General features: G+C 40.6%; 1 protein-coding gene across 3 annotated transcripts in view; it reads right to left on the bottom strand.

Moving 5' to 3' along the window:
* LMBR1 (limb development membrane protein 1) overlaps positions 1-13,857 on the bottom strand; it is a 151,821-nt gene that overhangs the window by 116,562 nt on the left and 21,402 nt on the right. For all 3 annotated transcript variants that reach the window (XR_012157623.2, XM_073334558.2, XM_073334557.2), the window contains exon 2: positions 157-229. Coding sequence is in view for 2 of the 3 variants with exons in the window: in XM_073334558.2 (XP_073190659.2) it covers positions 157-229 (73 nt within the window). In the remaining variant the exon portion in view is untranslated. The remainder of the gene's footprint in view (positions 1-156; positions 230-13,857) is intronic.

Below are 13,857 nucleotides of genomic sequence, written 5' to 3'. Positions count from 1 at the left end.
CCCTCCCAAATTTGGTCAAGTGACATTTAAAAATAATATAGTTAGTCAGTGAGGTGACAAGAACGGGCACCACTATTCTACAGCAATTCTCTTTGGGGAAAAAAGTTATACCCTACTCATTTTTTAAATCAAAATCAAAATTTAAAAACTACTTACCTGTTTTCCTTTTGTATCTTGTGATTACGAAATAGGAAACTATATAGAGAACAGCAAATAGGAGAAAACAAATCTGAAAAAAAGAAGTTTCATTTAATTAGGTTAATGAAAAGTCTGGATTATATTGTGCATTTATCAGCTACCCAAAACTGAAACTAAATTCTAATCAAACAGCAAATAAGTGCTATACTTAAAATTGTGTTTTACTCTTGAGATTTCTCCATGTGCTTTAGAGCTCAATTAATAAATGCAACTCAGTTTACTTTGTCGACTATATCAATTTGCTACATTTTTCAATAAATGACGATTAAACTCCAAATAAATTCAAATGCTAGAGCCAAATGTTTAAAGGGTTAGTGCATCAACTCATTTCCAAAAATCCAACTTTAACGCATGAAACTGTTGCGGGTGAAGAAGTCTGATGTCTTTCTACTCCTCAGCAGGTACCAGTCAGCATCATAAAGCCTCCAGCTAATTTGAAAAAGTTAATCAGGATCACTGGTCCCATGCACCAGAAAGGCCCATGATCAATTTAGCAGAATGCTGTAAATCCGGATTAAATTTCACTGGCAGAGCTTATATGAGATCTCTGCACACAAAGCTTGATCCTGCTCGTTGGTTATCCTCATCATCTTCATGAGCAACCAAATTAACCCAGAATTGGAGAAACAAAATCTGAGTTCCTGCTGCTCTTCCAAAAATGGAAGTCAATTTTGAAAGTCAAGCATTATTTGTAGAGCATAAATGTTAAAAAACACTTTTGCTTATAAAATGTATTACTCCAACATTCTATAAATGTTACTTATTGTGTTTTGTATCTGTTTGCCTGTGAAAATAAAAATGTAAAGTGATATTTAAACTTAACTGATTAATGTACTTTGTCAGTTAGTGCAATACTGTTCTTCGTATGTACCTACATATTATAATAGCCCCTTAAATCAACTGGCAATGTGTATTAAAAACATGAAAGTGAGTTTGAAGATCCATAAACTTCAAGGCACACTATCCCTTCAGACATTCCGGGGTTGTTACTATTTATTTTTGTGAATATGTATTAAACAAACACCTAGCTAAATCATAGCAGACACAGTACAGTTATCCAAATGAATATTGAAAGAAATATGCTATTAAGTGTAAATTGACTCATATAAAGCCCACTTTGCTCCTTAACCCATAAAATAGTTTTTGAAATTGATCTACTTGTGTCTATGAAATGTAATATTAGCACAAGAAATCTGTCTTGCTTAGAGCTGAGCTTTAACCTGCATTAGTCACCAACTGAGGTTTGTGAAACAAGTCTGTCCTACAAAGACAGACAAATGCTAAACTGCTTCTCCAGATAGTACTCTTAAAGGCAGCAAGTGTTAAACTGACTATCAGCTTAAATCTAGAATGAAAAAAGCTATTAGAGATGGGAGAACAAAAAAGGGCACAGAAATCATGTTGGGATGAAATTTAAAATATCTGACCTAATCCAGTTCAGAAGGGAAAGGTGGATACTGCTTTATCAGAAAGGATGCACAAAGAAATAGTAAAATCATGACAGGAAATATTAATAAAAACGTAACAGACAGAGAAACTCATCCTATGAGTAGTTACAGACCCTTCATAGGAGAAATGGGTTACTAGGAATTTATACCAGGTTCACCACTGTGGGATCTAGGTGTCTGTAACTGTAGACCTCTCATTGTATTCAGTGATGTAGTAGCTGTGTCGGTCCTAGGATATTCAAGAGATAAGGTGGGTGAGGTAATACCTTTTATTGGCCCAACTTCTGTCAGAGAGAGAATGAGAGAGAAACTTTCAAGCTTACACAGAGCTCTTCTCAGGTATGGGAAATTTACTCAGAGCGTACGGTATGTCTCCACTGCAAATAGAAACCTACAGCTAACACATGCCAGCTGACTTTGGCTCTTGGTGCTTGGGCTAAGGGGGTGTTTAACTGCCATGTAGACATTCTGGCTTGGGCTGGAGCCCAGGCTCTAGGACCCTGAAAAGTAGGAGGTCTTATAGCCCACATTACAGCTCAAGTGTCTACACCACAATTAAACAGCTCCTTAGCCAGAGCCCGGTGAGCCCAAGTCAGCTGGCATGGGCCAGTTGCAGATGTCTAATTGAAGTATAGATGTACCAGGAGTGTCACAGCTGAATACAAGGTGGAACAGATTGTTTAGCATAAGTAGCTGCCATATATTTCAAGGGACCATTCAAGGTGAAGTGGCCCATTAACACTCCTCCAGTCACATGGAGAAAAGGAAGGAGAGGGGAGGAAGCAACTGTGAGGGCATTATTAGTGAGTTAAAGATTGTTGTAATAAGTCATAAGTCCTGTGAGACTATTCAGTCCATTATTTTTAGGGTCTAGTCAAGTTATGAATTTAAATTCCCAGACTCATCTTTTGAAAGTGTTGAGCAGGTTTCCTTTAAGGATGAGGACTGATATAGAGCAATCACTTTGTGAAAAGTGTTCACCATGGTGATGTGGTGGTTTTGTCGTTTATCATTTTTCTGTGAGTTCATTTGAGAGCATATTGATTGTCTGGTTTCACCCACATAGTTGCTATTTAAACATTTAGTGCACTGGATTAGGTACACATGTGGTGATAGGCACGTGTAGGACCCACGGATCTTGAAAGGTGTATTGTGGAGGGTGTTGATCATTGTGGTAGTAGACATATGTCTTCAGGTTTTGCACCTGTTGTTCTTGCAGGGTTTAGTGCTGCTTTGAGTTGGTGTGTCCTAATCTGTGGGGAGCTTGCTTCTGATAAATTTGGCGAGGTTGGGGGATTGTTTCAAGGTCAGGAGAGGAGGTTCAGGAAAGATTTCTTTCCGGATTGGGTCCCCATCGAGTATGGATTGTAATTGTTTGATAATACCCCTTTGTGATCCATCTCTTGCTCCAGGAACTATCCTATATTCACCAGTTAACCATTAATCAATCTGCATCAGTTAACAAAACAATTCATAATGCTTGCCCTAAGTCACGTTTCTGACCAAAAAGCCAGAAGTTCATAACTTCACTAGTTTCCAAAATAAAAAGTTGACACGTTTGAAAAGTGGTGCAGCAAGAACACAGCAACAGAAGTAAATCTGATTCATGTTACACTTCTGATACACCTGAGTTCTCTCTCGAAGATACAACAGCAGGTACTTTATGCGGTGCAGATTCAGCTCTTTTGGTCTTTTCCCTCTCTCCATAAGCAAAACACTAAATTGTGATTGTTTAGGGCTACTGGCAACTGAAGTGTAGTTTATCTGGTTAATAAGAAGGTTAAGTTATGACTTCTGCTTTAAGATTGGTTCCAGTTAGCTATGCTGTCACCTGGTGGATTATTCTGACTATGTCTGAACTCTGATGACCAGTCAGATCAAAGACCAAATCAGCACCCTGCAAACTGGATTTTCGGCATACTGCAAGTGGTTTAGCTCCTCTTATCCTGTGCAAAGTGTTTCTAACTAATAGAACTGTTCTGGGATTTGTTATGTGTAGGCTTAGCAAAATTTGGAGTTTTTATAATTTCTATGGATAATAATGATTTTTTTAGCTTTTTTTCAGTTTTTAGTTGCAGGAAATTATGGGGTGTCAGACAATTATTTAATTACAGCAAATGTTGAGATTCAAAAATGTAAAGCTTTATAACCTTTAAAACACAAATTGTCAACACCAATTCATATCAAGATATACAAAGAAAAAAAATCACTAAATGAAACTAAACTTCTCAAGCAGCATTTCTCTTAATATTTGCCTATTTGTAAATCTCAATCATCATCAATGGAAATATTTTATCATTGGTTTGTGTATGTGTGGTGAAACTGACTTTTACTGACATTTACCAAGAAAAATCTAATCCTTCCAAGCCTAGTGATGTGAAACTAAGACTACATTTGGCCAGAGAACTGAAAACTCAAAATTAAATGTGGTATTGAAGCTATGAAATGAGTGCATGGTTTTGCACAGCTATACCACAAAATCAGGTGAAAGATTACAACTAAGCTTCAGTTGGAATTCTGAATGCAAAAATGCAAATAAAAACTTGGAGGCAATGATGCAAACTCACAGACAGACCAAAGAAAAATGTTTGCATGAACTTCTGCAAGCCAGACTGCTGAATTTTGTGCAAGCTCTTGAGGCTACTTCCTGACAGAAGTGGCATACTATGGAGACTGAGGACTTGACTTGCTCCTTCAGGCAATTCGCCCACAGGTGCAGCTGTGGAGGAAACTCACCAACAAAGGGAGGGCAGGCAGAGATCCCACTCATCCTCCCCTAGGCTTCTAGTTAGAGACTGGAACAGGAAGTGTTTTTATGCTCCTGCCTAGGCTATTTGGAGATACACTAAATTAGCACATTTCCTAGATGTCCTGTCCCCAACTTTCCTCCAGAGCCAGGCATACCCACCTTTGGAGCTATACCAGACAGCTGTGGGCCTTCCTGTAAGGATGTGGTTGTGGGCAGCTGACATCCTGCAACCAATTTCCAAGAGAATTTTTTGTGCATCCAAAGGCTAGCAGCTGCAGTTCTGATATCAGAAGCAACATACAGATAAGTGACTATGGCTCAGAACCCTTCTCTCAGTGGCCCACTGAACGATGGGCATTTCATAACTTTCAGAATTATCCCGTTAGGGTCAGCCTCAGCAGTGATCTTTCCATGTTCAATAACTGGAAATATTTTGCACTGTGCAATTAATGACAGTGCATCAGGTAAACCAACTTAATATTAATAACTCTGGAGAACAGTTTTTTAATGATATTTCCCTGACTTGCTTTAGGCTAGTCCACATATGTTGTTTTGCATACTTCAGATAGAAAACAAGAAAGAGTATCAATGAACTTGCCTAGATCAGAAGTTCCCAAACTGGAGGAATGCTGGGGGGGGGGAGTGGGCGGGGAGGATAACAAGCCTGGGTCAGCCCACATGGAGGGGCAGAAAGGGAATGCCTCCCAGCCCCCACTACCCCCAGCTCCGCTATGACCCCAGCCCCAGCCCCAACCTCAGGGACGGGGCTGGAAGCGGAGCCGCACCCGTCCACAGGCCCAGCTGTGGTTCTGCCCCGCCCACAGCCCCACTCCTGGCCCCAGACCCACCCCCAGCTGCAGTCCCAGCCTCGGCCCCCTAACCCCTGTCCACAGATGTAAGTACCTGAACTTTATTCCACATGTACAATAGCTATTGCTAACTCTTAAGACCTTAACTTTTTAAATATCAGAAACACTTTGGTCCAGGATGTGAATTTCAGTTAAAATTTGAAGTTCACCACTTTCATATATTTATATGCATTACACAAGTTGTTTTATCTCAAGTTTAACAGATATTTTAGATCTCTATTACATCCAAAAAACTATGTTAAAAGAGCATTAAAGTTGCATTTTTCTGGAAAGCAGTGACTATGAAATGAATTTAGGGGTTATAGTGGACGAACAACTGAACATATACTCCCAGTACAATGCTGTAACAAAGGGGACTAATAGGTTCCTCGGATGTACTCATAGATTTTAAGGCCAGAAGGGACCACTGATCATCTAGTCTGACCTACTGCCCAACACAGGCCATACGACTTCCCTGAATTAATTCCTATTTGAATTAGGCCTTCTTCTTTAGGGAAAAATCATCCAATCTTGACTTCAATATTGCCAGAAACAGAGAATCCACTACAAACGTTGGAAGGCTGTTCAAAAGGTTAACCCTCACTGTTAATATACTTCTTATTTCCAGTCTGAATCTGTCTAGCTTCAACTTCCAGCCACTGGACCTTGTTATACCTCTGTCTGCTAGACAGGGGACTAGTTAATGCAAACCCCTAATGCAGGTATCAAGTTTGAGGAAGTTTCATCTCCTGAGGGAAACAGCATATACTGGTCTGACCTCATTCAAGAGGCCTGGCAAACAAACAACTGCCAACTGTATAAAGAGACAGCCCCAATCTGGGAGAAGTGTCACTTATACCCAATCCAAAAACTGACATGAAACTGTGACCATGAGAATCAGGCCCTGCAAAAAGGATCTAAATTGTTTTATTCCCACAGGGGGCCCCAAGGGAAGATTTTGCCCTGGAACAATGTTGAGTATGTCATTACCCAATTATCCCTTTTTGACTACAGGTACAACATTAGCTTTCTTCCAGTCCTCTGGAACTTCCCCAGTGCTCCAGAGACTTATAAAAAAAAAATCAACATTAACAGTCCAGACAGCTCCTTGGCCAGTGATTTTAAAACTCTTGGAGGCAAGTTATCCAGACCTCCTGATATTAAAAAGTCTAACTTTAGTAGATGCTGCTTAACATCCTCCTCAGATACTGTTGGAATAAAACTATGTCATCATCATATGATATGGATACATATGGTGTTTTCACAAATATAAAACAAATATTTAAACCCTTCTGCCTTTTCTGCATTATTATTAATAGTTCTACCATTTCCATCTAGTAATGGACCAATAGCAGATGTTTGGATTTCTTTTGGTTCTAGTACACTTAAAAACTCCTCCTCATTGTCCTTAACTCTGCTGACCATAGATTTCTTGTGTTTCCTTTTGCTTCCATTATCAATTTTCTACAATTCCTAGCCCTGATTTATATTCATTGCTATTTATTTCCCCTTTTCCTTTTTTTTTAAATGGCAGATTTCATTTGCCCTCTAAAATAGGCCTGTTTTTTAATCAATGTAGTTTTCTCTCTCAATTGTGGCTTTTCAAGAATCTCATAAAATGTTCTTAAACAGTTCCCAACTATATTCACATTCTCTATTTAAGTTCTCTCTAAGCTAATTTGTATCATTTGTTTTCTTCTTTATGAAATTTGGCCATTTTAAAGCATCAGATTTGATTTGGACTTTACATGTGGGTTGGACATTATGTGCAAACAAAATAATCAAGTCATGATCACTAGCACCTATACAACCAATAATTTTTAGTTCTGTGCAGCTTATAGGCACATATGCACGCGAGCACACACACTACAGACAGGTTCTTAAGGAGTCAGTCATACTGTTCTCGTGTGATTTGATGGTCTGTACCAGACACCAACTAATACCCCTATCTTGTTATTTGTCTGTTAGAACACTGATCCATAAAAACTGATTTTGTGACCCTAAGAGTCCCTCAATTCCAGTTGGCACTGAGGGGCTCTTAGGGTCATACTTCACCTCTTACAATGACGCAGTAGGGTCAGGCACTGGCTGATCCATAGGCACTGAATCAGAACCCTCTTTTCTGCACAGGTCATCTGCTACTATATTTTCCTTCCCCTCAACATACACAATTTCCATGTCATAGTCTTGGACCATCATGCTCCATCACAGCAGTTTGGAAGTGGAGCCTCTGATTCTGTGTAATCAAACTAATAGAGACTGGTCAATTAGAACCCTGATTTTTTCTGGTAAAGGGACAGGGTCTTAACTGGTTGATTGCCCATACAATGGCATAACACACATTTTCTGTGACACAGTAATTCTGTTTGGTGGGTGTCAAGTTTCTTACTTAAGAAAGCAGTGAGATGCTTTTTGTTATTTTCCCATGACTGCATTAATACCACACTTAAATCAATGTCTAAAGCATCAATAAATAGTGCAAACATTTTGTCAAAATCTAGACCGGCAAGAACAGGCTTTTCTGAAAAGATTTTCTTTACCTTACCAAAACCCTCTTGACAAGCCTTTCTCCACACAACTCTGTTTGGCTGTTTCTTTATGAACACGTTTGTGACAGCAGACACAGTGTCCCTGAACCCATGCACAAATTGGCAGTAACAGTTAACCCCCACCTATGAAAGACTGCACCTGCTTCTACATCTGGGGTGTGGCCCAATTAATAATAACTTCTCTTTTACAGAATTGGGCAAGATATGCTCTCTCCCTACTAAATGTCCCAAATAAGGAACTTTGGCTGCTCCTATTTTATGTTCAGATGCCTTTACAGTAAGACCTGCATCTTTGAGTTTTGATAATATAAATAACCAAGTGTTCCTTGTAATCTGACCAAGAGTCACTAAATACTGCTATATCATCAATATAAACTCATGTAAAGCCTTGTAATCTACTTAACACGTGGTTGACAAGCCTCTGAAAAGTGACTTAGAATCATAGAATATCAGGGTTGGAAGGGACCCCAGAAGGTCATCTAGTCCAACCCCCTGCTCAAAGCAGGACCAATTCCCAGTTAAATCATCCCAGCCAGGGCTTTGTCAAGCCTGACCTTAAAAACCTCTAAGGAAGGAGATTCTACCACCTCCCTAGGTAACGCATTCCAGTGTTTCACCACCCTCTTAGTGAAAAAGTTTTTCCTAATATCCAATCTAAACCTCCCCCACTGCAACTTGAGACCATTACTCCTCGTTCTGTCATCCGCTACCATTGAGAACAGTCTAGAGCCATCCTCTTTGGAACCCCCTTTCAGGTAGTTGAAAGCAGCTATCAAATCCCCCCTCATTCTTCTCTTCTGCAGGCTAAACAATCCCAGCTCCCTCAGCCTCTCCTCATAACTCATGTGTTCCAGTCCCCTAATCATTTTTGTTGCCCTTCGCTGGACTCTCTCCAATTTATCCACATCCTTCTTGAAGTGTGGGGCCCAAAACTGGACACAGTACTCCAGATGAGGCCTCACCAATGTCGAATAGAGGGGAACGATCACGTCCCTCGATCTGCTCGCTATGCCCCTACTTATACATCCCAAAATGCCCTTGGCCTTCTTGGCAACAAGGGCACACTGCTGACTCATATCCAGCTTCTCGTCCACTGTCACCCCTAGGTCCTTTTCCGCAGAACTGCTGCCTAGCCATTCGGTCCCTAGTCTGTAGCTGTGCATTGGGTTCTTCCGTCCTAAGTGCAGGACCCTGCACTTATCCTTATTGAACCTCATCAGATTCCTTTTGGCCCAATCTTCCAATTGGTCTAGGTCCTTCTGTATCCTATCCCTCCCCTCCAGCGTATCTACCACTCCTCCCAGTTTAGTATCATCCGCAAATTTGCTGAGAGTGCAATCCACACCATCCTCCAGATCATTTATGAAGGTATTGAATAAAACCGGCCCCAGGACCGACCCTTGGGGCACTCCACTTGATACCGGCTGCCAACTAGACATGGAGCCATTGATCACTACCCGTTGAGCCCGACAATCTAGCCAGCTTTCTACCCACCTTATAGTGCATTCATCCAGCCCATACTTCCTTAACTTGCTGACAAGAATACTATGGGAGACCGTGTCAAAAGCTTTGCTAAAGTCAAGAAACAATACATCCACTGCTTTCCCTTCATCCACAGAACCAGTAATCTCATCATAAAAGGCGATGATGAAAACTTCTCCATCAATTAATCCAAAATGTAACATTTTAAACTCAAAGGCTCAGATCAGTACTAAAAGTGGATTTATTCTGTGCATCACTGTTTAAAGGCATCTGCCAATAACTTTTAACTAAGTCAAAAGAAAAGGAGTACTTGGCACCTTATAGACTAACCAATTTATTTGAGCATAAGCTTTCATGAGCTACAGCTCACTTCATCGGATGCATACTGTGGAAAGTATAGAAGTTCTTATTATATACACAAAGCATGAAAAAATGGGTGTTTACCACTACAAAAGGTTTTCTCTCCCCCCACCTCACTCTCCTGCTGGTAACAGCTTATCTAAAGTGATCACTCTCCTTACACTGTGTATGATAATCAAGTTGGGCGATTTCCAGCACAAATCCAGGGTTTAAGAAGGACGTCTTGGGGGGAAAACAAGGGGAAATAAGTTACCTTGCATAATGACTTGGCCACTCCCAGTCTCTATTCAAGTCTAACTTAATTGTATCTAATTTGCAAATGAATTCCAATTCAACAGTCTCTCGCTGGAGTCTGGTTTTGAAGTTTTTCTGTTGTAATATCGCAACTTTCATGTCTGTAATCGCGTGAGCAGAGAGATTGAAGTGTTCTCCGACTGGTTTATGAATGTTATAGTTCTTGACATCTGATTTGTGTCCATTTATTCTTTTATGTAGAGACTGTCCAGTTTGACCAATGTACATGGCAGAGGGGCATTGCTGGCACATGATTGCATACATCACATTGGTGGATGTGCAGGTGAACGAGCCTCTGATAGTGTGGCTGATGTTATTAGACCCTGTGATGGTGTCCCCTGAATAGGTATGTGGGCACAGTTGGCAACGGGCTTTGTTGCAAGGATAGGTTCCTGGGTTAGTGGTTCTGTTGCGTGGTATGTGGTTGCTGGTGAGTATTTGCTTCAGGTTGGGGGGCTGTCTGTAGGCAAGGACTGACCTGTCTCCCAAGATTTGTGAGAGTGTTGGGTCATCCTTCAGGATAGGTTGTAGATCCTGAATAATGTGTTGGAGGGGTTTTAGTTGGGGGCTGAAGGTGACGGCTAGTGGCGTTCTGTTATTTTCTTTGTTAGGCCTGTCCTGTAGTAGGTGACTTCTGGGAACTCTTCTGGCTCTATCAATCTGTTTCTTCACTTCCGCAGGTGGGTATTGTAGTTGTAAGAATGCTTGATAGAGATCTTGTAGGTGTTTGTCTCTGTCTGAGGGGTTGGAGCAAATGCGGTTGTATCGCAGAGCTTGGCTGTAGACAATGGATTGTGTGGTGTGGTCAGGGTGAAAGCTGGAGGCATGTAGGTAGGAATAGCGGTCAGTAGGTTTCCGGTATAGGGTGGTGTTTATGTGACCATCGTTTATTAGCACTGTAGCATCCAGGAAGTGGATCTCTTGTGTGGACTGGACCAGGCTGAGGTTGATGGTGGGATGGAAATTGTTGAAATCATGGTGGAATTCCTCAAGGGCTTCTTTTCCATGGGTCCAGATAATGAAGATGTCATCAATATAGCGCAAGTAGATTAGGGCATTACGGGACAAGAGCTGAGGAAGCGTTGTTCTAAGTCAGCCATAAAAATGTTGGCATACTGTGGGGCCATGCGGGTACCCATAGCAGAGCCACTGATCTGAAGGTATACATTGCCCCAAATGTAAAATAATTATGGGTAAGTCACAAAGTTCAGCCATCAGGTTAGCCGTGACATTATCGGGGATAGTGTTCTTGACGGCTTGTAGTCCATCTTTGTGTGGAATGTTGGTGTAGAGGGCTTCTACATCCATAGTGGCTAGGACGGCGTTATCAGGAAGATCACCGATGGATTGTAGTTTCCTCAGGAAGTCAGTGGTGTCTCGAAGGTAGCTGGGAGTGCTGGTAGGATAGGGCCTGAGGAGGGAGTCTACATAGCCAGACAATCCTGCTGTCAGGGTGCCAACGCCTGAGACGATGGGGTGCCCAGGATTTCCAGGTTTATGGATCTTGGGTAGTAGATAGAATATCCCAGGTCGGGGTTCCAGCGGTGTGTCTGTGCGGATTTGATCTTTTGCTTTTTCAGGGAGTTTCTTGAGCAAATGCTGTAGTTTCTTTTGGTAACTCTCAGTGCATTCAGAGGGTAATGGCTTGTAGAAAGTGGTTTTGGAGAGCTGCCAAGCAGCCTCTTGTTCATATTCCGACCTATTCATGATGACAACAGCACCTCCTTTGTCAGCTTTTTTGATTATGATGTCAGAGTTGTTTCTGAGGCTGTGGATGGCATTGTGTTCTGCACGGCTGAGGTTGTGGGACAAGTGATGCTGCTTTTCTACAATTTCAGCCCGTGCACCTTTTGTAGTGGTAAACACCCATTTTTTCATGCTTTGTGTATATAAAAAGATCTTCTATACTTTCCACAGTATGCATCCAATGAAGTGAGCTGTAGCTCACGAAAGTTCATGCTCAAATAAATTGGTTAGTCTCTAAGGTGCCACAAGTACTCCTTTTCTTTTTGCGAATACAGCCTAACACGGCTGTTACTCTGAAAACTTTTAACTAAGTCAATCACTTAGATATTTTCTTTTGCCAGAAGTATCTAACATATCATTGATTCTGGGCATAGGATAGGCATCAGGAACTGTGTCAGCATTAAATTTTCTATTGTCAACATAAAATCTCAGGGCATGTCTACACTTACTGGGGATTGATAATGCAGCAATCGATGCACAAGGGGTAATTTAGCAGGTCTAGTGAAGACCCACTAAATTGACAGCAGATCGCTCTCCCATTGACTCCAGCACTCCACCGGAACAAGAGTAAGATAAGTCATCTCTAGCCAACGCAGCGCAGTGTAAACATGTAGCTGGAATTGCGTGACTTAGGTCGACTTACCCCGGTAGTGTAGACAAGGCCTCAGTCTTTTTTTTTTTTTTTTTTTAAAAGGTACAATACAATAGGTGAAGCCCAGGAACTCTCAGACTTTATTTATCCCCATATACAGCATAGTCTATATTTCTGTAAGAAAGCAGGAAAGCTTGTTTTTCTTTTCCAGATTATGAACAAACAGGAAAATGAAGGTGAAGACGACTGAGTTAGCTGCAGAAGCCAATATTTTAAGTTTCTCATGTTGACCTGGCTGACACAGTCAATTTAATTTTAGGTGCGTTTTTTTTTAATATTTCATTTAACTATTTTAGTTAAAAACAATTTTAACAAAAACAAACCTGATTTTAAAAAATTTGAACATGTAACTAAACTCAAAAATTCATATACTTGTTTTGTTAAAATATTATGTTTGCTGTTGAAGAAAAATATCCAGAATACATAACCTTGTTGTTTTAGTTAAATAAAACAATTTAAGTGTCTGTCTGCTGTTCTCCTCCTAATACAGCATGGCAAGAAAATCCTCCAAATATTAATGATTAACCTCTTGAATTAGAGATATTTATGAAGTCATTGGGAAGTGAACTATCTGCTTCAATTACCTTTGGTAAATGAAATAACCAAACAATCATTCATTTTCTGATATAGCTGTAAAACTAATCTGAAAAGTTTTGAAAATAAATTGCTTTAAAAATGTATAGTGTGTACCTTCTAAAAATGAAACCTACATCTATCTCTGAGTTGTGAAGAATATGTATTAAGGTTATAACAACCAACAAGAATGCACTTTTATGTAGAAACCCATGATTAAATCGAGTCTTCCTGACTAGTGATTTAAATCAATTTTACTTAAATCAAATCCACCCTGTGGGGCAATCTTGCTGGTATGTAACCTCATATTCTCCTTCCACAACCTCAAAGTTCCTCTCATGATTTTTGCATTTTATACCTTTCTACAGGGAGCGGTACCAGCACCAACTCCCCCACCTCAAAGGAGCATTTACAATCACTTTGATCATACCATGTCTTCTGTGTGGGCTGGCTATTAGTGAAGTTCGTTTGAACCACTTACATCATGTCCCTTAACTCTTTTCTGAACTTTTTTACATATTCAATCACGGTTTCCCTTCCGGTTCATTACTCCCCTCCCAGAAGTCCCTGATGAGATCTAGGGATTTCCTCACCTTTCTCCCATATATATTAAATGGGGAAAATCCTGTGAATTCTCCCCATAAGGAAACAGATAGGGTGACATTTCACCCTAGTCGTTTGCTCTGTTTGCATACATTGTGAGCATAGATTTTAGTGTCTCATTGAACCTTTCCACCAAAGCATTTTCCTATGGCTGATAGGGAGTAGCCCTCAGAGGTTTCACACCATACATCCTCCATAATTACTGGACAGCTGGGACATAAAATGTGATCCATGATCTGATTAAAATCTCTTTAGGAAAACCCATTTGGCAGAAAATAGTGAAGAGAGCTTTGGCCCCTGTGTCAGCCGCTATATTAGATAGAGCCACGACCTCTGAGTATCTAGTGGCATAGTC

This window comes from Lepidochelys kempii, chromosome 2 (assembly GCF_965140285.1).
Source record: "Lepidochelys kempii isolate rLepKem1 chromosome 2, rLepKem1.hap1, whole genome shotgun sequence".
NCBI lineage: Eukaryota > Metazoa > Chordata > Testudines > Cheloniidae > Lepidochelys > Lepidochelys kempii.
This window is presented reverse-complemented; position numbering and strand designations above follow the sequence as displayed.